At 43.6% G+C, this 26958-nt stretch overlaps 1 protein-coding gene across 1 annotated transcript; it reads left to right on the top strand.

Moving 5' to 3' along the window:
- The first annotated feature begins 152 nt into the window (after window positions 1-152).
- Window positions 153-26922, top strand: POLR1E (RNA polymerase I subunit E). Its single transcript, XM_032634799.1, has 12 exons — window positions 153-316; window positions 884-987; window positions 2196-2272; window positions 3957-4042; window positions 7804-7862; window positions 8644-8788; window positions 10527-10634; window positions 11264-11360; window positions 12870-13012; window positions 24074-24155; window positions 25139-25270; window positions 26417-26922. The coding sequence occupies exons 1-12, from the start codon at window positions 241-243 to the stop codon at window positions 26574-26576; spliced, it is 1269 nt and encodes a 422-aa protein (XP_032490690.1). The 5' UTR covers window positions 153-240; the 3' UTR covers window positions 26577-26922.
- Window positions 26923-26958: the final 36 nt, after the last annotated feature.

The raw sequence follows: 26958 nt of genomic DNA, 5'->3' as shown, positions 1-26958 counted from the left end.
GACCACGCCTCTCCGCGCGGAGGGGCGGGGCGAAGGGTGGGCGGGGATGGCGCTTCTCAGAGCTCAGGGAAAGAGCGGGGCGGTGCCTGCTGGGGGCGGAGCCACGCGTCTCTGAGCGTGCAGGGCGGTGCCCGGCGAGGCCCTGCCTTTTCCGGCCCGGAGCGTTGCCTCTGCGTGAGCTTAAACGTGCTACTGGCCACGGCTGTTTTAGATCCTGGGTTTGGCGTCTGGAGAGGCGAGATGGCGGCGGAGGTGTTGCCGAGTGCGAGGTGGCTGTACTGTGGAGAGCCCGACGAGAGCCAGAGAGCTCTACTGGGTAAAGACTGCGAAGCTGGAGCAGAGTTCCCCATAACTTCCTCCCCTTCCGTCTCGGTACCGCTACAGCCCTCCACTTACCACATCCGTCGGGTGCCCGTTCCCAGCTGGGCCAAGATCCCTTATAGTCTCCGACACTACTTGGGGTTCGGCCAGGGCTCCTCTGTCATTGCACCATCTTTCTGGTACCACCTCCCACCTGGATGAGGAAATCCCAGTTACCCCCTCTCCAGGACTGTATTACCCAGGAGCCCGTCATCTCCTCACCCACCAGGTCTCACACCTGCTCTATTTCCTTCTCTCTGCTGGCCAGGGATTCCCTCTGTCTTTCTAGATTTGGCCTAGGTCTCCTCAGTCAGCTCCATTCCCCTAGTTATTCCCTCCTGTCAGAGCCCTTCCCCAGCCCCTCTTCCCACCTGGACCAGGACCTCCTTCAGTCCCTCTTTGGGTCAGGACCTGGGGCTCCTTGCCATACCCATTCCTCCAGTCACTGCCTCCCGTTGACAATCTATTTCCTCCCCACCATACTCTTGTGCTCTCATCTCATTCTTGGGCTGCAATCTTACAGTCCAGTTCTCCAATGGGAAGCTACAGAATCCAGGCAACATGCGTTTTACCTTGTACAAGAGCAATGATTCCACAAACCCCAGGAAGAGGAGTCAGCGGATCCTGGTAAGTGCTGCCGTGGCCAGTCACCTCCACTCTTCAGGCCTCAGGAGGCCTCCTGGGTGTGGGTGGAGGTAGGAGGGAGTGAGTGGAGAAAAGGGGGGATAGCAAGTGAGCCTTTGAAGAACTTTGAGCCCCAGCAGGCTGGGGTGTGGGGACAGGTTCCACTGAGTTTCACACTTGTGGTGAAGCGCTGGCCTTTTATTCATTTGTTCATTCAACAAGCATTTATTGAGCCCCACTGTGGCCCTGGGCTGAAAGCTGCTAGGGAAAGACCTAAGTGAGAGCTGGCCCCACTCTGAGGGAGCTCATACTCCAGAGCAGCGTTTCCCAGTCTCAGCACTATTGACATTTTGACCCAGATAATTCTTTGATGTGGAGGCTCTCCTGTGCAGCACTGGGTATTTAGCAGCTTTCCGGGCCTCTACCCATTAGCTACCAGGAGCACCTCCCAGTTGTGGCAAACAGAATGTCAGACATGCCTAGATATCCCCAGAGTAATTCCCTGGGTTGAGAACCACTGCTCTAGAGAGGTGAGAACTGGATGTGAGGGACACTCATACAGAAATAGATAAAGCTCAGGGTCCCTGGGAGAGAGAGTACAGAGCAGGGCAGAGTGGGTTCAGTCAGTGAAGTCTCTGCTTGCTAGAATGTCTTCCTGGGGGAGGGTGCATGGGAGCTGAACCCTGAAGGATGGAGGAGGGTTTAACAGCTGAAGTTAGTACTCCAGGTGAAGAGGATAGCCAGGACAAACATGGGGAAGCAGGAAAGCTTGGCTCTGATTGAGGAGTGAATTAACCATTTCCATGGTCCTGAGAGCATATAAGGAGCAGTCAGGATAGAGGAGAGCAAAGAGGTTCAAGAAGGGCTTGGACTTTGGGGTTGCCTGCAGAATCATTTTGTTGCATGCCTCTAAGTGCTGAGAGCCCTGGGCCCATCTTCCAAGTCCTGTGGTACGGCTCCCCCAAGAACTTCTCAGACCAGCTAGAAGCAAGCACTACCTGGGACTTTCCAAAAGTCCTCTTGCCTTTCCCCCAGGGATACCCCAGATTCACTTAGAGATAGGGAGCTGGATCATCTCAAAGAGGCTCTCTCGTTCTGATCCACCTGTGGTTTGGATTCTAAAGCTTCTACAAACGTGGAAAAGGGAGTCAAGATATTTACTATCTTTCAACATTGGTTGTAATGGAGCTTCTCCCCCCTCTACATTTTAGGCAGCTGAAACAGACAGACTTTACTATGTGGGAAACAATTTTGGGACTGGAGCCCTGAAATGCAACACTCTCTGCAGGTAGGAACAGGGGAAAGGGATTGTGGGAAGTGGTTGGGGGGTGGCCCTGGCACTGCTCTTCGCTGTCTTTATTTTAGGGTCAGTGGGGGAAATCTAGAGAGATTTACCAAGTTCCTGTGTTCCCAGACCCCGGGGCCCTCACACCAGCATGTAGACATTCCTGAAATTGAAAAGGGACTTACATTTGTTTAATTTCCTGAAAACCTCATTCATTTGTAGTCTTAAAAAAATTTTTTTTGTAAATTTATTTTTGGCTGCGTTGGGTCTTTGTTGCTGCACACGAGCTTTCTCTAGTTGCGGTGAGCGGGGACTGCTCTTCATTGTGGTGTGAGGACTTCTCATTGCGGTGGCTTTTCTTGTTGCAGAGCACGGGCTCTAGGCATGCAGGCTTCAGTAGTTATGGCACACAGGCTCAGTAGTTGTGGCTCGCAGGCTCTAGAGCGCAGGCTCAGTAGTTGTGGCACAGGGGCTTAGTTGCTCCGCATCATGTGGGATCTTCCTGGACCAGGGATCGAACCCGTGTTCCCCATTGGCAGGCAGATTCTTAACCACTGTGCCACCAGGGAAGTCCCCCCAATTTTTTTTAATTGAGATATAATTGACATATTAGTTTCAGGTGTATAACATAATGATTCAATGTATGTATATACTGTAAAATGGCCACTACAGTGCCTAGTTAACATCCACACATAGTTATAAAATTTTTTTCTTGTGATGAGAACTTTTAAGACTTACTCTCTTAACTTTCAAATATACGCTACAGCATTATTTTCTATAGTCACCATGCTGTACATTACATCTCTAGGACTTATTTTATAACTGGAAGTTTGTACCTTTTGACCACCTTCATTATTTCTGACCACATCATTAACTTGCAATATTCTTTGCTTATATCTATCTTGTTCCCGAAAGGCAGCTGTCTCCACTAATTTGGAATGTGTGATCAATAGGCCAGAGTTTACCAGAAGTCTGCCTTGGGACTAACTACAAGAAAAGGATTTGGTAGTGTCTGAGGCTCCAGAATTTCTGCCTAGCTCTGGAAAGATTACTGACTTGGGGCAACTCTGCCAGTAGACCCCCAGTCTACTCCTCGGTACAGTGAAGATTGTCTAGCCTGAACAGTCTTAAGTGTCAGGGGTTGGCATAATGCAGTGTCCTTGTGAAGGTAGCCATCAGTGAATCACAAGCCCCTTTCAGGGTCCCCCCGAACCACCCTGATAGAAGTCAGATTAGTGTGTATATGCTTGAAACTTTTAACTTTTATCATCCCTTTACAAAGATTTTCTAGTTTAAACTGGTCTTCTCATAATTACCAAGGTTTTACTTGTCTTTGCCTCCATAGAATTTATACGTGCAGTAAATTCTAGTGTTTAATTCTAGATTCTTATATTCCAGGAGGGTTTCCCACTACAGCAGTGAGCCCAAATGTGATCAGCTACAAGAATCACCTGGTGGCTTCCCCCACTGCCCCCAGAGCCTCTTCATGAGCCCTTTCCTCCTTTCCCTCCCCATGCAGAGAATTACTGCTGTAGGGGATTATTGTTACTCATGAGCAAGTGATGTCTTCCTCAGGTGCATTGCGGCCGAAAGAAGGTTGAGAACTTCTAAGCGGAAAAAAGGAGGTTGTATAAACAATATCTTTTGAATAATCCATTGTCAGTGGTATTATTCCTTTTTTATTCAGGCACTTTGTGGGAATTTTGAACAAGACCTCTGGCCAAATGGAAGTATATGATGCTGAATTGTTCAATATGCAGCCACTGTTTTCCGGTAGGTCTTAGTCATGAAGGCTCAAAGAAATGCTGAATATTTTAGGTTTCCTGGATGAGTCGGTTTGACTTTTTGATTTGTAAAATACATTTTGTAGCTAGTTTTTCAAGGTTTTTTTTTCCCATTTGAAAAAGTTTTAAAAGTGCTTTTACTCAGCAAATATTTATTGATGACCTACTATGCTCCAGGCACAAGTTAGGGGCTGTGAATATAGCAAAACAGACACAGATCCTGTCCCTACAGTGTTTACAGACTTAAGATCAGGAAACTAATCTTAGTTAAAGCAAGTTGAGCACTGATCTGAGCAGAGTATTGGAGGGCATACATGATATTCTTTTCCATCGAGGGCCTTTCTTAATTTTTAATTGTTCTAGTTGGGGTAGAGGTTTAAAAAGTTTTTTTGATTAATTTATTTTTGGCTGTGTTTGGTCTTCGTTGCTGCGTGCAGGCTTTCTCTAGTTGCGGCGAGTGGGGGCTACTCTTTGTTGAGGTGTGCAGGCTTCTCATTGCGGTGGCTTCTCGTTGCGGAGCACGGGCTTCAGTAGTGGTGGCATGTGGGTTCAGTAGTTGTGGCACACGGGCTGTGGCACATGTGGCACGTGTTGCTCTGCAGCATGTGGGATCTTCCCGGACCAGGGCTCGAACCCGTGTCCCCTGCATTGGCAGGCAGATTCTTAACCACTGTGCCACCAGGGAAGCCCTGGAGTAGAGGTTTTAGAATCTCTGGTAGATGATAGAAGTTGCTTATAGGTTGGACAGTAACTTCCAGGTTGATGCAAAGTCTCTACCCTTTCTAATTTGGGAAGAGATCCATTTTCTCTCTAATCCACTGGGAGAAGTTACAGTAATTCTCCACTTTGGCATTTTAGAATGTTCAGGGCTAGAGTGAGGTCTTCCAAAATGATAGATAAGAGGGTCAAACTCAAGGGGCTCCTGTTCCTAAATCTTAAATACTGAGAACCATGGTAGGGGAGGGAGTTAGATAAGGATCACTAGGATCATTGTGAATCTGCTCGATACCTTCAGAGGCATTAGTTCTAATAACTTCACTCTCTCAAAGCAGTGGTCTCAGCCCTTTTGAGAATCTCATAAGGACCTGGACCTACCTCCTAGAAACATGTAATTTACAAAAAATATGAGATTTTGCATATAATTTTAAAGGGCTCTTGCATCCCAAAGCCCAGCTGTGAATTTCCTAGGGGTCCATAGTCTGTAGGTTAAGAATTCCCTGCTTTGCAAACAAATATAACTGCATATAAGTTATCCTCCAAATGCTCTTCTGTCTTCTGAGGAGGCAAAGAAAATTGTTCATTAATTTGTTGATTAAACACGTTTTTGTTTTTACAAGTAAAAAATTTAAATATTGGTTAATTCTAACCAGCATATATCAGAAATACGCACAGCATTTATTGGGTCCTTACTATGCTCTGGGCGCTGTTCTAAGCACTTTGAATGCACTACATCATTTACTTCACATAACAACCCTGTGGGGTAGGTATTGTATTCCTTTTGTTTAATCAATGATGAACCTGGCCCAGAGGCTAAATGGCAGGATCGTACTGCTGGCGTATATGAGAGACCTGGAATTTAAATGCGGCACCGTCACTCCAGAGCTTGTGCTTCTGTCCACTAGATTATATTGCCCCTTACATGAATACTCTGTGGGAGATTACAGAGCTTCATGTAAATAATACATACCTCATGTTTATGCCTTGCTTTTAGGTCTTGAAAGAAAAATTTTTTTAACTTTTTTAAAAAATTGAAGTATAGTTGATTTACAGTATTTTGTTTCAGGTGTATGGCATATGATATATATATATTTTTTTTTTCGGCAGATTATATTCCATTATAGCTTATTACAAGCTATTGGGTACAATGCCCTGTACTATACAGTACATACTTGTTGCTTATCTATTTTATGTATAGTAGTTTGTATGTTACTTCCATACTCCTTATTTGTACCTCCCCCACACCCTTAGTAACCGTAAGTTTGTTTTCTATGTCTGTGAGTCTGTTTTGTTTTTTTTTAATTTATTTAAATTTATTTTTGGCTGCATTGGGTCTTTGTTGCTGCACGTGAACTTTCTCTAGTTGCGGTGAGCGGGGGCTACTCTTGTTGCGGAGCATGGGCTCTAGGCGTGCAGGCTTCAGTAGTTGTGGCACACGGGCTCAGTAGTTGTGGCGCACAGGCTCAGTAGTTGTGGCGCATGGGCTTAGTTGCTCTGTGGCATGTGGGATCTTCCCGGATCAGGGCTCGAACCTGTGTCCCCTGCACTGGCAGGCAGATTCTTAACCACTGAGCCACCAGGGAAGCCCTGTGAGTCTGTTTCTGTTTTGTATATACATTCATTGGTATTTAAAAAAAAAATGTTTTCTAATTAAATTATTTTTATACAGTTTTTAAAGGTTATTTTCCATTTACAGTTATTATAAAATATTGGCTGTATTCTCTGTGTTATACAGTATATCCTTGTAGCTTATTTTATCCATAATAATTTGTACCTCTTACTCTCCTACCTTTATATTGCCCCTCCTCCTTTCTCTTTCTCCTCACTGGTAACCACTAGTTTGCTCTTTCTGTGAATCTGCTCTTTTTTGTAATATTCACTAGTTTGTTTTATTTTCTAGATTCCACATATAAATGATAGCATACAGTATTTGTCTTTCTCTGCCTTCACTATGCGTAGTGCCCTCCAGGTCCATCCATTTTGTTTCAAATGGCAAAATTTCATTCTTTTTTTTTTATGGCTGGGTAGTATTCCATTGTGTATATATGTATAATGGCTAGAATAAACCAATATTTACAACTTTTTTACCTATAAAAACAAAAATGTGTTTAAGAAATTAATGAACAATTTTACATACATACACAATGAAATGTCCTCAGGGTGTGGTGGCCGCTATTACCTTGATATGGGGTGTGATTGGTGTTGGGGGTCTAAAGCCCAAGGAGGGTGTGAGGTGGTCCTTCCTTTCTGCCCCATGGCTGTCACCTCCCTGTCAGGGGCAGGGGCTGCTCCCCAGCTGCTAGACCCAGTCTTCTTCCAGGGGCTGGTTGGCCCAGATCCTGCACCAAGCTGTGGTGTGGAGTGAGCCCATGCAGACCTTCTCTTCCTTTCAAATACCTCTCAGGGCGGGGCGGGGGGTGGTCCCAACCCTACTACCTGGTTACGTGGAAATCTTTCTTTTTTTTTTTTTAATTTAACTTATTTTTTATACAGCAGGTTCTTATTAGTCATCCATTTTATACACATCAGTGCACTTTGGTTGTATAGGAATTCTTCTGCCGGTTTCCAGTTAGTTTTCTGTGAGAATTTTTCCACATGTAGATGTATTTTTGATGTATTTGTCGGGGGAGGTGAGCTCCAGGTCCCCCTCTTGATCCCTCCTCCTTAGGTCTTTTACAAGGAGGGCAGAACTGTATACTGGGAGGAGCAGAGGACTTTTTTTCTAATCCCATCTCTGCATTGCCTGGGGCAAGTCATTTCACCTGGAGGCCTCATGTTTCCTTATTTGTGAAATGAAGGGCTTGGATCCGATGACCCCTTCACTTGACTCTAATTTATTCTCCAAATCCTCTAACTGTATGCTGAAGCTTCATATTAAATGTTCACAGTATACACATGTTAAGCTCTGGAAAGTCCTGTACTAAAGAAATCTGTTTTTCTTAGATTAACTGTTAAACAAATATTAAACACTATTATGGTCTGTAGGCCTTACAGTTTGCTTGTTTTTCTTTGTTTTTGTTTTGTGTTTTGTAGATGAATCAGTTCAGAGTGAATCGACACTAGAGAGTCACACCAAATCTTTTAGAGAAAAGGTAAGTATAACAGAACTAAGATGTGAGACCTAAAGTGAGTTCCTTCCAGGCCTTGGGTTTCTCCATCAGTAAAATGAACTGGTTGAACACAGGGGTCTCCCTAGCTGCTCTCAGCTTATTCAGTCTGTGGTTCTCTGGACAATTCCTACCTGCACAGGCCTCCTTGGCCTCAGAGACTGCAGACCTCCTCTCTGGGGCAGGTATACACAGCTCTGTGCCAGTGTCTGGAACTGGTTCTCTGGGCTGTAGCATAACACTTATTTTCAGGATTTAATCCAAGTTTCAGAAAATATTGGAAGCCTGGAAACTTCATATCAAGACAAAGTAAACTTTAGGATTTTCAATGTAGAAGCTTCCTACAAAGCTCATCTCACCCCAGGATGGGAAACTGATTGAATCTCCAGTGCTGCTTGGAAGGGAGTGAAGCTGTCTTCAGGCTCAGAGGGAGAGTGAGCGATCTATTAGTAATGTCTGTTTTCCGTGTAGGATTAGAAAACCGGTAAGCTGTGTGCCCCAGATTTACCAACCCTAATTGTAGTCTTTTTTACAGGTGAAAACACTGTTGATTTATAAATAGCTCATTACAGTTTATAAAGCAAGTACTTCAAATCTCTTAATATCTTTTGGTTCTTAAAACAAGCCTATGAGGTAGTTAGGTATGAGTCAGCCCAATTTACAGAAGTGGTATTAATGGCTCAGAGAGGCTGTTTACCCGTAGTGACACAGCTAGGAGTAGCAGTGCTCAGCCCGTTCCCAGTGACCAAATTTGTCTTTTGCACAGATGGATTCTTGCATTGAAGCCTTTGGTACCACCAAACAGAAGCGGGCTCTGAACTCCAGGAGAATGAACAAAGTTGGCAGTGAATCTTTGAATAGTGCAGTGGCTAAAGCTGCAGAGAGTATAATTGATACAAAGGGTGTGACTGGTAAGCAGCTGGAACTTGGGGTAAGAGGCTGCTGGTAGAAACAGCTTTCCCTTCTCTTGAGATCTTTCACCTGCCCCACAGATAGAAATGATGGGAGTTAGGGCTGGATTCCTTCCTGCTTCTCCCTGAGGGCCTTCTTAGGAACAGACTCTGGAAATCATAAGAAACATCTGACATGGCCTGCTCTCAGTGAGCTCACAGTCGAGTAGAAGAGACAGACATGGGAACGATTATGTGCCCTCTGTGTCCTTGGTGCCAGGGCTACAGCCTGCAGGGCACAGAGGAGGGAGACGGCCTCAAGTCTCTGAGTTACAGGGAGGTTTTCGTCAAAAAGGCTGATGTGATGATGATGAACTAGCCTCTAGAGACACTTTGAGGTCACTGGATCTTTTTCTTTTCCTAAATTCTTCAGCAGCTTGAGTATTAAATTGTATTATTTAAAATGTGTAATGTGTTTATTGTTCAAATGCATTATAAGAACATAAGAGAAAGTTTTATATATATATATATGAGAGCAGTTTTTCTATTAAAATAGAATTTTAGTAAGTTTTAGAAAATCTTTTCATACCCGATGATTATATATTTTCCTATGTTGTCTTTCAGTACTTTCACAGTTTAACTTTTTACATTTACAATTTAATGATTTTTTTTTTGTCTATGGTACAAACCTAATTTTATATTTTCCAAATGATTAGCCAGTTGTCCCCAAATCCATCCTTTTCCTTTTGTAAAAAATGATTTAAAAAATCATCTGTATCATTGTACCACATTCTTAATTGTGTTCTCGCTCATCATTCTGACTGGCTATTCTTGTAGCAGCATCAGGTCCTTTTGATTGTAGTAGCCTCACCTTCCAGTTTGTTGTCTGATAGGGCAAATTTATCCTCCATCCTTATTTTTCACAAATGTACTGGTTACTGTAGCATGCTTATTTATTTATTTATTTATTTATTTATTTATTTATTTATGGCTGCATTGGGTCTTTGTTGCTTCATGCGGGCTTTCTCTAGTTGTGGTGATAATGGGCTAATCTTCGTTGCGGTGAGCGGGCTTCTCACTGCTGTGGCTTCTCGTTGCGGAGCACGGGCTCTAGGGTGTGCAGGCTCAGTAGTTGTGGCGCACGGGCTTAGTTGCTCCACGGCACGTGGGAACTTCCTAGACCACGGCTCGAACCCGTGTCCCCTGCATTGGCAGGCGAATTCTTAACCACTGCACCACCAGGGAAGTCCTGTAGCATGCTTTTTTTCCCAGGTGATCTTAAGAATTATTTTGTCAAGTTCTCTCAAAATCCAATTGGGATTAATATGGGGAGAATCAGCATCTTTATAATATTATGTTTTCCCATCCAGGAACATAGAAACATGTCTCCATTTAGTCAAAGATATACTTTAATGTCTAAGTAAATTTTTCAATTTTTTTTGCTCAGTTTACTCTCAGCTACTAAAGGACATTTAAAAAAAAGTAATTCACCCATTTTCCCATCATTCTACAAGACCAACTATTACAATTTTCCTGTTTTCCTCTCTGTTCTTGTCTGTGTGCATACTTAATTTTTACATGGTTATTCCTGTGTGAGAGTTAGCTTTATAATTTGATTTTTCTTTTTCATTGACAATATGTGAAGTTCAGATGAGGGGGTTCTGGGCGACGATGATCTTGAGTGCACGGGTTGCAGAGTGTTGGGGAACTTGAAGCCGAGCAGGGTGACACTGACACTGACTCTTCCTTCATTGAAAAGCCCTGGTCAGTGACGCCATCCACGATGACTTGCAGGATGACTCCCTCTACCTCCCTCCCTGCCATGCTGATGCAGCCAAGCCTGAAGACGTGTATAAATTTGAAGACCGTATCCTTCTTGTGGGAGAAATGCCACCTCATTTCCCAGGTTCGGATATGCGCACAGGAGTGGCATGGCCAGGCTCTCTGAGGGTGTCAGTGGTCCTGTGATACTCATAGAAGCTCGCCCCAGACTCTTGCAGTTGCCCCAGCACTATTGCTGGGAAGTCAGCGAGGCTCCCTCACTAGCTGAAGCACCTGCTGCAGCAGAGGCCTCTCAGGCCTTGAGATTCAAACCCATCCCTCAGCAAAATGCAGAATGCCCACCGTTCGGCCCTGTGGGGGTCACCTTCCGTGAAGAGTCAAAATATGACTTTTAAGTTGGCCAGTGCCCAAAGTCTAGGACAGACTGATTGTATAAAGAAGGGTTGGAATGTAGAGTTTCCGTACTTGTGGTTCTAGTCAGATGGAAAGTGCCTGCAGTGGCTTTGTGATAAGAGAAGGCAGAAAGCCCAGGCAGGCAATGAGCTCTGGGCTGGGAGTCTGGAGAACTGAGTCTGAAGCTCTGCCCGGACATACTGTGTTATCTTCCCCTCTCTAAGCCTCAAATTTTCCCATCTGTAAAATGTGGCCGATATAAGATGATCTAGCTAGTTGGATGTTTCCATTTTGGTCACGTTGTTCTTGACCTATAACTAGTTCTTTCCCCTGCGGAGTATGACGCTCTTCAGAGCCCTTCTGAAGCTTTCAGGAATGTCACCTCAGAAGAAATACTGAAGATGATTGAAGAGAACAGGTACCCGAATTGGGCAGATGGAGTGTCTCGGGAATGATGTTGGGATACAACAGTAGTCAGACATGAAGCAGACCCTGGGTGTTAGTCAGTGAGAATATACGCCTGTTCAGCATTTGAACATGAGCGAGCTAGAGTTTTCTCAAATGGTTGAGCTCCCAGGCCTGTTGTCCCAAGGCTGTGGGTGGCTTTCAAGGGAGAGAATTGGCCTTTGAGTACGTGGAACCTGTGACTGGGCAGAGGGTGGTGAGGCCTTGTAGTCTAGGGCTGGGAACTGGAGCTGACCTGTATCGGTCCCCCCCACCCCCCCCCCAGCCAATGTTATGCTGTTGCCGATTGTCACTGGTGGGGCCCAAGTGCTGGCCTGGGAGTAGGTGCCAGCTGAAGTGATGGTTTATCTGTGGTGATGTGCTGAGTGAAAGTTAAATTATGTATTTTAAATATAGTGTATTTTAAATCAGAGATGATTTCCTCTCCTCCCTCCACCCCTCCCACACTTTTTGGCTTTTAAAACACCTTTTTTTTTTAATGATGATGAGGTTTTTTTGCTTTTGAGTTTTTTTTTTTTAATAATTTTATCTTGAGAAAATAAAAAGTTGTCAACCCTAGGTTGGTTCCCCCAATTTTCGTTTGGAAATTTTACTGGTCAGTGAAATCCAGTCTTGGAAAATACATGTTTTTCCCTCTCTCCAAAGAAGTGCTCTTTACTGGTTCTTCGTTGTCTTCATGTGATTTTGGCTCAGGGGCAGGTGCAGGAATGAGTTCTGGGCTGGGAGTCTGGAGAACCGAGTCCCCATCTGCCTCATGGACTGTGTGATCTTCCCCTGTCTGAGCCTCAGTTTTCTTATAAGTAAAATGAGGCCGATACAAGATGATCTTGAAGAGCCTTTTATCGCTGCGAGTGCATGATCCTGACAGTGGTAGAACAACAGTATGTAAAAATAATAGCCAACATTGATGGAGCTCCTACATGTGCCAAGCACTGCTTTCCTTGTCTCATTTAATCCACAAAAACCCGTAGGACAAGGGTACTATCATTGGCCTTAATTTATAGGTGAAGAAACCAAGGCAGAGATGTTCAGAAGCTTGCCCAAGCCACTGCGTGGCAGAATGGGGATTCAAACCCAGATAGTTGAGAGGCTATGCTCCAGACCGCCACATCAGGATTGGGCCCACTATGGCCCGAGTGCCGAGTCTGGCCCACTGCCTGTGAATAAAGTTTTATTGTAACGTAGCTTCAGTCATTTATTTATATGTTATCAATGGCTGCCTTTGCATTACAGTGGCAGTGACCATGTTGCCCACAAAATGTATAATATTTTATCTAGACCTTTACTGTCCCTGCACTAAATCATGCTCCTCCTATTATAAGGGGCTGGTTGGATGGCTGTTCCTCAGCTGTTGACTGTGTACCAGGTGTGAGGAGTGCCTGCTGTTTTCATTGTGAAGGAGTGAATGGCTCCTGACAGAGCCGGTCTTAACACATTTCTCCTTTTCCCTCCCTTGTTTTAGTCACTGCTCCTTTGTCATAGAAGCGTTGAAGTCTTTGAAGTCTTTGCCATCAAGTGAGGAGAGCCGAGACCGCCAGGCCCGGTGCATATGGTTTCTGGACACTCTGATCAGATTTCGAGCACAGAAAGTGATTAAGCGGAAACGTAAGTCCATGCCAGACATTTTTTAAAAAATTGAAGTATAGTTGATTTATGTTGTTAGTTTCAGGTGTAAGCAAAGTGATTCAGTTACATATATATTTATACATATATATGTTCTTTTTCAGATTCTGTTCCATTATAGGTTATTACAAGATACTGAATAAAGTTCCTTGTGCAAGGAACAGCAACAAGGACACTAGGTCCTTGTTGTTTATTTTATATATAGTAGTGTGTATCTGTTAGTCCCAAACTCCTAGTTTATCCCTCCCTCCCCCCCTTTCCCCTTTGGTAACCATAAGTTTGTTTTCTGTGTCTGTGAGTCTGTTTCTGTTTGGTAAATAAGTTCATTTGTATCATGTTTTTAGATTCCACATATAAGTGATAGCATATGGTATTTGTCTTCCTCTGTCTGACTTCACTTAGTATGGGAATCTCTAGGTCTATCCATGTTGCTACAAATGGCATTACTTCATTTTATTTTATGGCTGAGTAATATTCCTTTGTATATATGTATACCACATCTTCTTTATCCATTCATCTGTTGATGGACACTTACGTTGCTTCCATGTCTTGGCTGTTGTAAATAGTGCTGTGAACTTTGGGGTGCACATATCATGATAGACATTTTATTCTAATTATTTTCAGTCTGTTATTTGTCTATAATTCTTACACTAGCTCTAGTGAGAGAGGAAATAGACATGTCTTTCCATGTCTTTATTTATAACTGTGTAACAGTGGGATTCTGATTGGTACTGCTGACATGCTGAGAGAATTTGCCAAGCCCTTTCCTCGGAAAATAGGGTCGGGTTGGATTATACGATTGCTCAGAGCTAACATTCACTACTTCTGTGTTAGGCAAAGTTGAATATCCAGTCAAATCAAATGAACGTTTTAAGGGACAGTTGGACAAAGAGTTATATGGGGAGAAAAATAGGCCTTGCTTGTGAAGGCTTGTGGCATGTTGTTGTGTCAGCTATTTCTGACTGGGAATGAAGTCAGTTTCTGCTGGTAACCCATGCCACTGATCACCAGGGCATGGGTGGCTGCCACACACGCACATCCACCCAGAGTCAGAAACCCAGAGGGAGACACCTGTGGTTTTAGGCATAAGGTGCATGCAGTCGTGTTCCTGTGATTGGGCACCCAAGGGTCTGTACAGACACACCTCGTTCTATTGTGCTTCACTTTATCGTCCTTTGTAGGTATTGTGTTTTTTACAAATTGAAGGTTTGTGGCAACCCTGTGTTCAGCAGGTCTGTTGGCATCATTTTTCCAAGAGCGTCTGCTCACTTTTGTGTGTCTTTGTCGGGTTTCGATAATTCTCACAATACTTTAAACTTTTTCATTGTTACATTTATTATGATGGTCTGTGGTCAGTGATCTTTGATGTCACTACTATGACTCGCTGAAGGTTCATATGATGGTAAGCATTTTTTAGCAGTAAAGTATTTTTTAATTAAGATATGGACTTTTTTTATCAGATACTATTTTTATCAATTTTATCAAAATTGCTTTACAATGGTGTGTTTCTGCTATATAACAAAGTGAATCAGTTACACATATACATATGTTCCCATATCTCTTCCCTCTTGTGTCTCCCTCCTTCCCACCCTCCCTATCCCACCCCTCCAGGTGGTCACAAAGCACTGAGCTGATACCCCTGTGCTATGTGGCTGCTTCCCACTAGCTATCTACCTTTACCTTTGTTAGTGTATATATGTCCATGCCTCTCTCTCACTTTGTCACAGCTTACCCTTCCCCCTCCCCATATCCTCAAGTCTGTTCTCCAGTAGGTCTGTGTCTTTATTCCTGTCTTACCCCTAGGTTCTTCATGACATTTTTTTTTCTTAAATTCCATATATATGTGTTAGCATACGGTATTTGTCTTTCTCTTTCTGACTTACTTCACTCTGTATGACAGACTCTAGGTCCATCCACCTTATTACAAATAGCTCAATTTCGTTTCTTTTTATGGCTGAGTAATATTCCATTGTATATATGTGCCACATCTTCTTTATCCATTCATCCGATGATGGGCACTTACGTTGTCTCCATCTCCGGGCTATTGTAAATAGAGCTGCAATGAACATTTTGGTACATGACTCTTTTTGAATTATGGTTTTCTCAGGGTATATGCCCAGTAGTGGGATTGCTGGGTCATACGGTAGTTCTATTTGTAGTTTTGTAAGGAACCTCCATAACTGTTCTCCACAGTGGCTGTACCAATTTACATTCCCACCAGCAGTGCAGGAGTGTTCCCTTTCCTCCGCACCCTCTCCAGCATTTATTGTTTCTAGAATTTTTGATGATGGCCATTCTGACCAGTGTGAGATGATATCTCATTGTAGTTTTGATTTGCATTTCTCTAATGATTAATGATGTTGAGCATTCTTTCATGTGTTTGTTGGCAGTCTGTATATTTTCTTTGGAGAAATGTCTATTTAGGTCTTCGGCCCATTTTTGGATTGGGTTGTTTGTTTTTTGTTATTGAGCTGCATGAGCTGCTTGTAAATTTTGGAAATTAATCCTTTGTCAGTTGCTTCATTTGCAAATATTTTCTCCCATTCTGAGGGTTGTCTTTTGGTCTTGTTTATGGTTTCCTTTGCTGTGCAAAAGCTTTGAAGTTTCATTAGGTCCCATTTGTTTATTTTTGTTTTTATTTCCATTTCTCTAGGAGGTGGGCCAAAAAGGATCTTGCTGTGACTTATGTCATAGAGTGTCCTGCCCATGTTTTCCTCTAAGAGTTTGATCGTTTCTGGCCTTACATTTAGGTCTTTAATCCATTTTGAGCTTATTTTTGTGTATGGTGTTAGGGAGTGATCTAATCTCATACTTCTACATGTACCTGTCCAGTTTCCCCAGCACCACTTATTGAAGAGGATGTCCTTTCTCCACTGTACATTCCTGCCTCCTTTATCAAAGATAAGGTGACCATATGTGTGTGGGTTTATCTCTGGGCTTTCTATCCTGTTCCATTGATCTATCTTTCTGTTTTTGTGCCAGTACCATACTGTCTTGATTACTGTAGCCTTGTAGTATAGTCTGAAGTCAGGTAGCCTGATTCCTCCAGCTCCGTTTTTTGTTCTCAAGATTGCTTTGGCTATTCGGGGTCTTTTGTGTTTCCATACAAATTGTGAAATTTTTTGTTCTAGTTCTGTGAAAAATGCCAGTGGTAGTTTGATAGGGATTGCATTGAATCTGTAGATTGCTTTGGGTATTAGAGTCATTTTCACAATGTTGATTCTTCCAATCCAAGAACATGGTATATCTCTCCATCTATTTGTATCGTCTTTAACTTCTTTCATCAGCGTCTTATAATTTTCTGCATACACGTCTTTTGTCTCCTTAGGTAGGTTTATTCCTAGCTATTTCATTCTTTTTGTTGCAATGGTAAATGGGAGTGTTTTCTTGATTTCACTTTCAGATTTTTCATCATTAGTGTAGAGGAATGCAAGAGATTTCTGTGCATTAATTTTGTATCCTGCAACTTTACCAAATTCATTGATTAGCTCTAGTAGTTTTCTGGTAGCATCTTTAGGATTCTCTATGTATAGTATCATGTCATCTGCAAACTGACAGCTTTACTTCTTCTTTTCCGATTTGGATTCCTTTATTTCCTTTTCTTCTCTGATTGCTGTGGCTAAAACTTCCAAAACTATATTGAATAAGAGTGGTGAGAGTGGGCAACCTTGTCTTGTTCCTGATCTTAGTGGAAATGCTTTCAGTTTTTCACCATTGAGGATGATGTTGGCTGTGGGTTTGTCATATATGGCCTTTATTATGTAGAGGAAAGTTCCCTCTATGCCTACTTTCTGCAGGGTTTTTATCATAAATGGGTGTTGAATTTTGTCAAAAGCTTTCTTTGCATCTATTGAGATGATCATATGGTTTTTCTCCTTCAATTTGTTAATATGGTTTATCACATTGATTGATTTGCATATATTGAAGAATCCTTGCATTCCTGGAATAAACCCCACTTGATCATGGTGTATGATCCTTTAAATGTGCTGTTGGATTCTGTTTGCTAGTATTTTGTTGAGGATTTTTGCTTCTATGTTCATTAGTGATATTGGCCTGTAGTTTTCTTTCTTTGTGACATCCTTGTCTGGTTTTGGTATCAAGGTGATGATGGCCTCGTAGAAAGAATTTGGGAGTGTTCCTCCCTCTGCTATATTTTGGAAGAGTTTGAGAAGGATAGGTGTTAGGTCTTCTCTAAATGTTTGATAGAATTCGCCTGTGAAGCCATCTGGTCCTGGGCTTTTCCTTGTTGGAAGATTTTTTTTTTTTTTTTTTTGCGGTAGGCAGGTCTCTCACTCTTGTGGCTTCTCCTGTTGCGGAGCACAGGCTCCAGATGCGCAGGCTCAGCGGCCATGGCTCATGGGCCCAGCCGCTCCGCAGCATGTGGGATCTTCCCGGACCGGGGCACGAACCCATGTCCCCTGCATCGGCAGGCGGACTCTCAACCACTGTGCCACCAGGGAAGCCCTGTTGGAAGATTCTTAATCACAGTTTCAATTTCAGTGCTTGTGATTGGTCTGTTCACATTTTCTATTTCTTCGTTGTTCAGTTTCGGCAGGTTGTGCATTTCTAAGACTTTGTCCATTTCTTCCAGGTTGTCCATTTTATTGGCATAGAGTTGCTTGTAGTAATCTCTCATGATCTTTTGTATTTCTGCAGGGTCAGTTGTTACTTCTCCTTTTTCATTTCTAATTGTATTGAGTCTTCTCCCTTTTTTTCTTGATGAGTCTGGCTAATGGTTTATCTATTTTGTTTATCTTGTCAAAGAACCAGCTTTTAGTTTTATTGATCTTTGCTATTGTTTCCTTCATTTCTTTTTCATTTATTTCTGAACTGATTTTTATGATTTCTTTCCTTCTGCTAACTTTGGGGTTTTTTTGTTCTTCTTTCTCTAATTGCTTTAGGTGCAAGGTTAGGTTGTTTATTCGAGATGTTTCCTGTTTCTTAAGGTGGGCTTGTCTTGCTATAAACTTCCCTCTTAGAACTGCTTTTGCTGCATCCCATAGGTTTTGGGTCGTTGTGTCTTCATTGTTGTTTGTTTCTAGGTATTTTTTGATTTCCTCTTTGATTTCTTCAGTGATCACTTTGTTATTAAGTAGTATATTGTTTAGCCTCCATGTGTTTGTATTTTTTACAGATCTTTTCCTGTAATTGATATCTAGTCTCATGGTGTTGTGGTCGGAAAAGATACTTGATACAGTTTCAATTTTCTTAAATTTACCAGGGCTTGATTTGTGACCCAAGGTATGATGTATTCTGGAGAATGTTCCATGAGCACTTGAGAAAAATGTGTATTCTGTTGTTTTTGGATGGAGTGTCCTATAAATATCAATTAAGTCCATCTTGTTTATCATTTAAAGCTTGTGTGTCCTTATTTATTTTCATTTTGGATGATCTGTCCATTGGTGAAAGTGGGGTGTTAAAGTTCCCTACTCTGAATGTGTTACTGTTGGTTTCCCCTTTTATGGCTGTTAGTATTTGCCTTATGTATTGAGGTGCTCCTATGTTCGGTGCATAAATATTTACAATTGTTATATCTTCTTCTTGGATCGATCCCTTGATCATTATGTAGTGTCCTTCTTTGTCTCTTCTAATAGTCTTTATTTTAAAGTCTATTTTGTGTGATATGAGAATTGCTACTCCAGCTTTCTTTTGGTTTCCATTTGCATGGAATATCTTTTTCCATCCCCTTACTTTCAGTCTGTATGTGTCTCTAGGTCTGAAGTGGGTCTCTTGTAGACAGCATATATATGGGTCTTGTTTTTGTATCCATTCAGCCAATCTGTGTCTTTTGGTGGGAGCATTTAGTCCATTTACATTTAAGGTAATTATCGATATGTATGTTCCTATTCCCATTTTCTTAATTGTTTTGGGTTCGTTATTGTAGGTCTTTTCCTTCTCTTGTGTTTCTTGCCTAGAGAAGTTCCTTTAGCAGTTGTTGTAAAGCTGGTTTGGTGGTGCTGAACTCTCTCAGCTTTTGCTTGTCTGTAAAGCTTTTAATTTCTCCATCAAATCTGAATGAGATCCTTGCTGGGTAGAGTAATCTTGGTTGCAGGTTTTTCTCCTTTATTACTTTATATGTCCTGCCAGTCCCTTCTGGCTTGCAGAGTTTCTGCTGAAAGATCAGCTGTTAACCTTATGGGGATTCCCTTGTGTGTTATTTGTTGCTTTTCCCTTGCTGCTTTTAATATGTTTTCTTTGTATTTAATTTTTGACAGTTTGATTAATATGTGTCTTGACATATTTCTCCTTGGATTTATCCTATATGGGATTCTCTGTGCTTCTTGGACTTGATTAACTATTTCCTTTCCCATATTAGGGAAGTTTTCAACTATAATCTCTTCAAATATTTTCTCAGTCCCTTTCTTTTTCTCTTCTTCGTCTGGAACCCCTACAATTCGAATGTTGGTGCGTTTAATGTTGTCCCAGAGGTCTCTGAGACTGCCCTCAGTTCTTTTCATTCTTTTTTCTTTATTCTACTCTGGAGTAGTTATTTCCAGTATCTTATCTTCAAGGTCACTTATCCGTTCTTCTGCCTCAGTTATTCTGCTATTGATCCCTTCTAGAGTATTTTTCATTTATTGTGTAGTTCATCATTTGTTTCATCTTTAGTTCTTCTAGGTCCTTGTTAAATGTTTCTTGCATTTTGTCTATTCTATTTCCAAGATTTTGGATCATTTTTAGTATCATTATTCTGAATTCTTTTTCAGGTAGACTGTTTATTTCCTCTTCATTTGTTTGGTGTGGTGGGTTTTTACCTTGCTCCTTCATCTGCTGTGTGTTTTTCTGTCTTCTCATTTTGTTTATATTACTGTGTTTGGGGTCTCCTTTTTGCAGGGTGCAGGTTCGTAGTTCCCGCTGTTTTTGATGTCTGTCTCCAGTGCCTAAGGTTGGTTCAGTGGGTTGTGTAGGCTTCCTGGTGGAGGGGCCTAGTGCCTGTGTTGTGGTGGATAAGGCTGGATCTTGTCTCTCTAGTGGGCAGGTCCACATCTGGTGGTGTGTTTTGGGGTGTCTGTGGACTTATGATTTTAGGCAGCCTCTCTGCTAATGGGTGGGGTTGTGTTCCTGTCTTGCTAGTTGTTTGGTATAGGATGTCCAGCACTGTAGCTTGCTGGTCGTTGAGTGAAGCTGGGTGCTGGTGCTGAGATGGAGATCTCTGGGAGTTTTTCGCTGTTTGATATTATATGGAGCTGGGAGGTCTCTTGTTGACCAGTGTCCTGAAGTTGGCTCTCCCACCTCAGAGGCATAGCACTGACTCTTGGCTGCAGCACCAAAAGCCTTTCATCTGCACGGCTCAGAATAAAAGGGAGAAAAAGTAGAGAGAAATAATTAGTAGAAGAAGGAAGGAGGGAGGGAGGGAAGGAAGGAAGGAAGGAAGAAAGAAAGAAGGAAAGGAAGGAAGGAAGAAAGAAAGAAGGAAAGAAAGAAAGGAGGGAGGGATGGTGGGAGGAAGGAGGGAAGGAAGAAAAAAAAGAAGATAATGTAAAATAAAGTTATTAAATTAAAGAATAATTATTAAGAAAAAAAATGGACAGATAGAACCTTAGGACAAATGGTGGAGGCAAGGCTATACAGACAAAATCTCACACAGAAGCATACACATACACACTCACAAAAAGAGGAAAAGGGGAAGAAATCATAAATCTTGCTCTCAAATGTCTAAAGGAGGGAAGGAAGGAAGATAAAGTAATATAAAATAAAGTTTTAAAGTTATTAAGAAAAAAAATTTAAAAAAAAACAAAAACGGACGGATAGAACCATAGGACAAATGGTGGAAGCAAAGCTATACAGACAAAATCTCACACAGAAGCATACACATACACACTCACAAAAAGAGGAAAAGGGGAAAAAAATCATAAATCTTGCTCTCAAAGTCCACCTCCTCAATTTGGGATGATTCGTTGTCTATTCATGTATTCCACAGATGCAGGGTACATCAAATTGATTGTGGAGCTTTAATCTGCTGCTTCTGAGGCTGCTGGGAGAGATTTCCCTTTCTCTTCTTTGTTCTTACAGCTCCCAGCGGCTCAGCTTTGGATTTGGCCCCGCCTCTGCATGTAGGTCAGTGGAGGGCGTCTGTTTTTCGCTCAGACGGGATGGGGTCAAAGGAGCCGCTGATTCGGGGGCTCTGGCTCACTCAGGCCGTGGGGAGGGAGGGGCGTGGAGTGCGGGGCGAGCCTACAGCAGCAGAGGCCGGCGTGACGTTGCACCTGCCTGAGGCCCGCCTTGCGTTCTCCCAGGAAAGTTGTCCTTGGATCCCGGGAACCTGGCAGTGGTGGGCTGTACAGGCTCCCCGGAAGAGGGTTGTGGATAGTGCTCACACACAGGCCCCTTGGTGGCAGCAACAGCAGCCTTAGCGTCTCCCACCCGTCTCTGGGGTCCGCGCTTTTAGCCACGGCTCGCGCCCGTCTCTGGAGTTCCTTTAAGCAGTGCTCTTAATCCCCTCTCCTCGCGCACCTGGAAACAAAGAGGGAAGAAAAAGTCTCTTGCTTCTTCGGCAGCTCCAGACTTTTACCCGGACTCCCTCCCGGTTAGCCGTGGTGCACTAACCCCTTCAGGCTGTGTTCACGCAGCCAACCCCAGTCCTCTCCCTGCTCTCCGAACAAAGCCTGAGCCTCAGCTCGCAGCCCCGCCCGCCCCGGTGGGTGAGCAGACAAGCCTCTCGGGCTGGTGAGTGCCGGTCGGCACCCATCCTCTGTGCAGGAATCTCCCCACTTTGCCCTCTGCGCCCCTGTTGCTGTGTTCTCCTCCGCGGCTCTGAAGCTCCCCACTCCGCCACCCGCAGTCTCTGCCTGTGAAGGGGCTTCCTAGTGTGTGGAAACCTTTACTCCTTCACAGCTCCCTCCCACTGGTGCAGGTCCCGTCCCTATTCTTTTGTCTCTGTTTTTTCTTTATTCCTTTTGCTCTACCCAGGTAGGTGGGGAGTTTCTTGCCTTTTGGGAGGTCTGAGGTCTTCTGCCAGCGTTCAGTAGGTGTTCTGTAGGAGTTGTTCCACGTGTAGATGTATTTCTGGTGTATCTGTGGGGAGGAAGGTGATCTCTGCGTCTTACTCTTCCGCCATCTTCCCCTCCGGCCTATATTTATAATTGTTATATCTTCTTCTTGGATTGATCCCTTGATCATTATGTAGTGTCCTTCCTTGTCTCTTATAACATTCTTTAAAGTCTATTTTATCTGATATGAGTATTGCTACTCCAGCTTTCTTTTGATCTCCATTTGCATGGAATATCTTTTTCCATCCCCTCACTTTCAGTCTGTATGTGGCCCTAGGTCTGAAGTGGGTCTGTAGACGGCATATATATGGATCTTGTTTTTGTATCCATTTGGTGAGCCTGTGTCTTTTGGTTGGAGCATTTAATCCATTCACGTTTAAGGTAATTATTGATATGTATGTTCCTATTCCCATTTTCTTAATTGTTTTGGGTTTCTGTAGGTCCTTTTTCTTCTTTTGTGTTTCTCACTTAGAGAAGTTCCTTTAGCATTTGTTGCAGAGCTGGTTTGATGGTGTTAAATTCTCTTAGCTTTTGCTTGTCTGTAAAGCTTTTGATTTCTCCATTGAATCTGAATGAGATCCTTGCTGGGTAGAGTAATCTTGGTTGTAGGTTCTTCCCTTTCATCACTTTAAATACGTCATGCCAGTCCCTTCTGGCTTGTAGAGTTTCTGCTGAGAAATCAGCTGTTAACCTTATAGGAGTTCCCTTGTATGTTATTTGTCATTTTTCCCTTGTTGCTTTCAATAATTTTTGTCTTTAATTTTTCCAGTTTGATTACTATGTGTCTCGGCGTGTTTCTACTTGGGTTTATCCTGTATGGGACTTTCTGTGCTTCCTGGACTTGGGTGGCTATTTCCTTTCCCATGCTAGGGAAGTTTTCGACTATAATCTCTTCACATATTTTCTCGTGTCCTTCCTCTCTCTCTTCTCCTTCTGGAATCCCTATAATGCGAATGTTGTTGCGTTTAATGTTGTCCCAGAGGTCTCTCAGGCTGTCTTCATTTCTTTTCATTCTTTTTTCTTTATTCTGTTCTGCAGCAGTGAATTCCACCGTTCTGTCTTCCAGGTCATTTATCCGTTCTTCTGCCTCAGTTATTCTGCTATTGATTCCTTCTAGTGTAGTTTTCATTTCAGTTATTGTATTGTTCATCTGTTAGTTTGTTCTTTAATTCTTCTAGGTCTTTGTTAAACATTTCTTGTATCTTTTTGATCTTTGCCTCCATTCATTTTCCGAGGTCCTGGATCATCTTCACTATCATTATTCTGAATTCTTTTTCTAGAAGGTTGCCTGTCTCCACTTCATTTGTTTTTCTGGGGTTTTATCTTCTTCCTTCATCTGGTACATAGCCCTCTGCCTTTATCTTGTCTGTCTTTCTGTGAAAGTGGTTTCTGTTCCACAGGCTGCAGGATTGTAGTTCTTCTTGCTTCTGCTGTCTGCCCTCTGCTGGATTAGGCTATCTAAGAGGCTTGTGCAAGTTTCCTCTGGACATGTTTTTTATTTTTAATTATTGGACACTTTTTTTTAGACATGATACTATTGCATACTTAATAGACTACAGTATACTATAAATGTAACTTATATGCACTGGGAAACCAAAAAGTTCACGTGACTCACTTTATTGCGGTGGTCTGGAACCAAACCTGCAATGTCTCTGAGCTCTGCCTGTAGTCATGGTTTTCACTATTTGCTTAATTCTTATTTTCACATTCCAACCTCCCTTCCTTTCCCTCTCCCTGGGCTTTCTCCACAATCTGTTTTGCTTTCTAACATCTTTTGAACTCTGTATCTTTAGGCCTCACTGGAGGCTGCTTTTCTTTCCTGTCACTGCCCTGTCATGAACATCTCTTGTGCACGTAGGGTCTGCAGGCTGAAGCATACCTGAGCACGTGTTCATTTGAAAGTGGCTGTTCTGTTTCACAAGCCCCTTCTTCTCTTCCCACACGCCTCTGTTTATTCCAGTGGCCCAACTGTTGTCTGCTTTTCCCAGCTCATAGGTGAGGTGTGTCCTGAGAGTTTTGAAAGAAAATGATCAGACTCTATTTTGTCTTGTAGGTGCCCTGGGACCTGGAGTTCCCCACATCATTAACACCAAACTGCTGAAGCACTTTACCTGCTTGATCTACAACAATGGCAGGTCAGGGGGCTTGATTTCTTGGCTTCTGCCTGTAAAGGAGAAAGCAGGACAGGGAGGGTGGTGAGAGTGGGGAGGGGGGGCTTGGATTGCAGTCTGTAGTCACAGAGACACTGTGCTGAAGAGAGCACTGCCATTTGGAGGGCTCCTGGGGTCAGGTGAGTTTAGGCAACACTGTAGTACAGACTCTGTCCCTTTGGGAGAAGCTCATGTTAAAGGCTCTGGGAAGTCCTGTAACAAAGACTTCATGTCACATGCTTCTTCCAAGGACCCCTGCCTAATGTCCTAATGTTGTATGGAGAGGCAGTGTTGCAGGAAAGGGCAGGTCAGTGGGATGAATTTGAGGAAAGCACCCCAAGCAGCACACCAGGGCTTCCTTCCTGCCGCTTGCTTGCAGTGTGTGTCCTGCTCTGAGTGTGCTTGGAAGAATCATCGGCAGCTGAGTTTGGGATGACTGTTCCCAGCAGCCCTGCTGAGCAGGCCGGGAAGATGGGGAGGGTCCTCGCCAGCGCGAGGCTCTGACTGTGCCTGGGGAAGGTGCGGCCTTCTCTGTCCCCTTGGAGGGACACTGGCATTGGCTCACCGCTCCACTGTGCGTGAAGGCTTGGGCACCACAACAGGACAAGGGATGTTGCTCTAATTCCTTTTCTTCTCCCTGGGATGAGAAGACTTTTTATTTTTTTGCGGTACGCAGGCCTCTCAGTGTTGTGGCCTCTCCCGTTGCGGAGCACAGGCTCCGGACGTGCAGGCTCAGCGGCCGTGGCTCACGGGCCTAGCCGTTCCGCGGCACGTGGGATCCTCCTGGACCGGGGCACGAACCCATGTCTCCTGCATCGGCAGTAGAACTCTGAACCACTGCGCCACCAGGGAAGGCTGAGAAGACATTTTGAATGCATAAGGGAACAGGCTTGGATGTTTTCCTTTGCTTTTGGAGAAATCATCTTGGAGTTTAATTTTGCCTCTCTTTTATTGCCACTGATTTGCAGTTTGCGGAACTTAATTTCAGACTCAATGAAGGCAAAGATCACCGCCTATGTGATCATACTGGCTTTGCACATAAACGACTTCCAGATTGACCTGACGGTGTTACAGAGGGACTTGAAGCTCAGTGAGAAAAGGTAAGCACAAAAGAAGAAAAAGCTCCCTTAGGGCGCCTTGACGTAGGGAGCTGCTGGAAAGCAGGAGGCACTGTCGAGGGACCTGGGGACAGTTTTCAGATGAATGAATAATTGATTGAATGGATGGGCAACCAGACATTACCATGTGCCTTCGATTTGCTAGGCACAGTACCAAATCTGTCATAATATCTCAGTGATGTCACTAAGAAACAGTGGAGGAATCTTTGGTTCAGAGAAGTCAGTGATTTTCCCAGGGTCACACAGCCAAGAAGGGGAATAGTTGGGCTTCAAACCTGAGCCTTCCATCCCTGTGTAACTGAGCAACCTCGTCTCCAAACTGCTGTCTCTGGGAAGAGGGACTCTGTATGGTTCCGATGGGGTAATCTAAGGGTGGAAGTTATATAAGAGAACCCCAATTTCAGCTTAGCATAAAGCACTTTGCTCAGTCAGATGGAAGGAGCTGCCAGGGGTTGTCCAAGGCAAGGCAGAGCTGCAGTTTGGCAGGGATGTCACACTTGGGCTTCTCTGACCTGACTGGGAGGGTTGGCAGAGGTGGCAACCTTTAAGGCCCTTTCTAGCCCTGCTAGAAGGGATGCAGACTGAGTAGGGAGCAGAGCCTCCCAAGATGCTGAACCGTGGGGTATATTGGCCTTTGTCAGTGATTTAGGAGCATCTGACCTCTGAGGACCCTGATGGTATTTCAGGAGAGCCTAGGAAAACACCCTTATCTGGACTCTTCTAGCAGTCCAGAGAGGGATTATTCTGAGGGCTCCACAGATGGCATTCTCATGAGTAGTGAGTTTGAACATACAAGAGAAGCAGATACTTGAAGTCTGTAACATTCTAGCAAGTGCTTAATCCTTGCTACAAGAAGTAAACACAGTTATCAGTAGCATCTAGATAACCTGGTTTTCCATCATTTATATAGATATTTTCTAATGGCAATACATTAAAATGGGAATCTGATGGCTCTCGAGGGGATCTTGTCTGCCTCTCTGCTGGGAGCTTTGCCCCTTGTGGCTCTCTTGGGAATTCTGTCTTCATGGCCTGGAGCACGAATGTGCTGCCCCCTCCTGCCAAGCCTCCCTGAGCATTTGCATTGAGGAGACTCTCCATTTGTTTTATGTGTTTGTGTTTGTTCCTTAGGATGATGGAGATAGCGAAAGCCATGAGGCTGAAGATCTCTAAAAGAAGGGTTTCTCTGGCAGTGGGCAGGGAGGAGGATCACAAACTGGGCACCCTCTCCATCCCACTGCCCCCAGCCCAGGCCTTGGACCGTCAGTCAAAGCGGAGGAAAATCACCTAGAGGTGTGCTTTCCAGACAGAGCATTTTGGCCACATCATAGCCACTCCTTCTATCCATTTGCACTTTTATTTGTAAAGAAAGCGGGATAAAGAAGCCGTGCTTTGGCACGGGTATGAAGCCAGAAGTCAGCCTATCAGTTGTGCTGGTCTTAAGCAGAAACATAAAGTGTTGGCCCTATTGGACTCCACCTCCCTCCTTTGGTGTCTCTGTGGTTGTAAATGGCAGATGGTTCGTGTGTGGGATTTGGGAGGGTGGGCCTGGGTTAGGCAGAGGCAAAAGATCTCACAGGCTGAGCCTTGGACCACATCTGACGGATAAAGGTTAATAAAGAGAAATGTGAAGTGCTGTGGAAGGCCCAGTGGAGGAGTATGTGGTGAGGACA

The sequence above is a fragment of the Phocoena sinus genome, chromosome 6, assembly GCF_008692025.1.
Source record: "Phocoena sinus isolate mPhoSin1 chromosome 6, mPhoSin1.pri, whole genome shotgun sequence".
Taxonomy (NCBI): Eukaryota; Metazoa; Chordata; class Mammalia; order Artiodactyla; family Phocoenidae; genus Phocoena; species Phocoena sinus.
Note: the sequence above shows the minus strand (reverse complement) of the source record. Positions and strands in the feature narration are given on the sequence as shown.

Excerpts from the sequence above, each read along its gene's own strand:
- POLR1E (XM_032634799.1), top strand. The coding sequence starts at position 241 with ATGGCGGCGGAGGTGTTGCCGAGTGCGAGGTGGCTGTACTGTGGAGAG. Across the intron at positions 317-883 it reads GAGCCAGAGAGCTCTACTGG|TCCAGTTCTCCAATGGGAAG; the intron begins GTAAAGACTGCG and ends GCAATCTTACAG. Across the intron at positions 4,043-7,803 it reads TATGCAGCCACTGTTTTCCG|ATGAATCAGTTCAGAGTGAA; the intron begins GTAGGTCTTAGT and ends TGTGTTTTGTAG.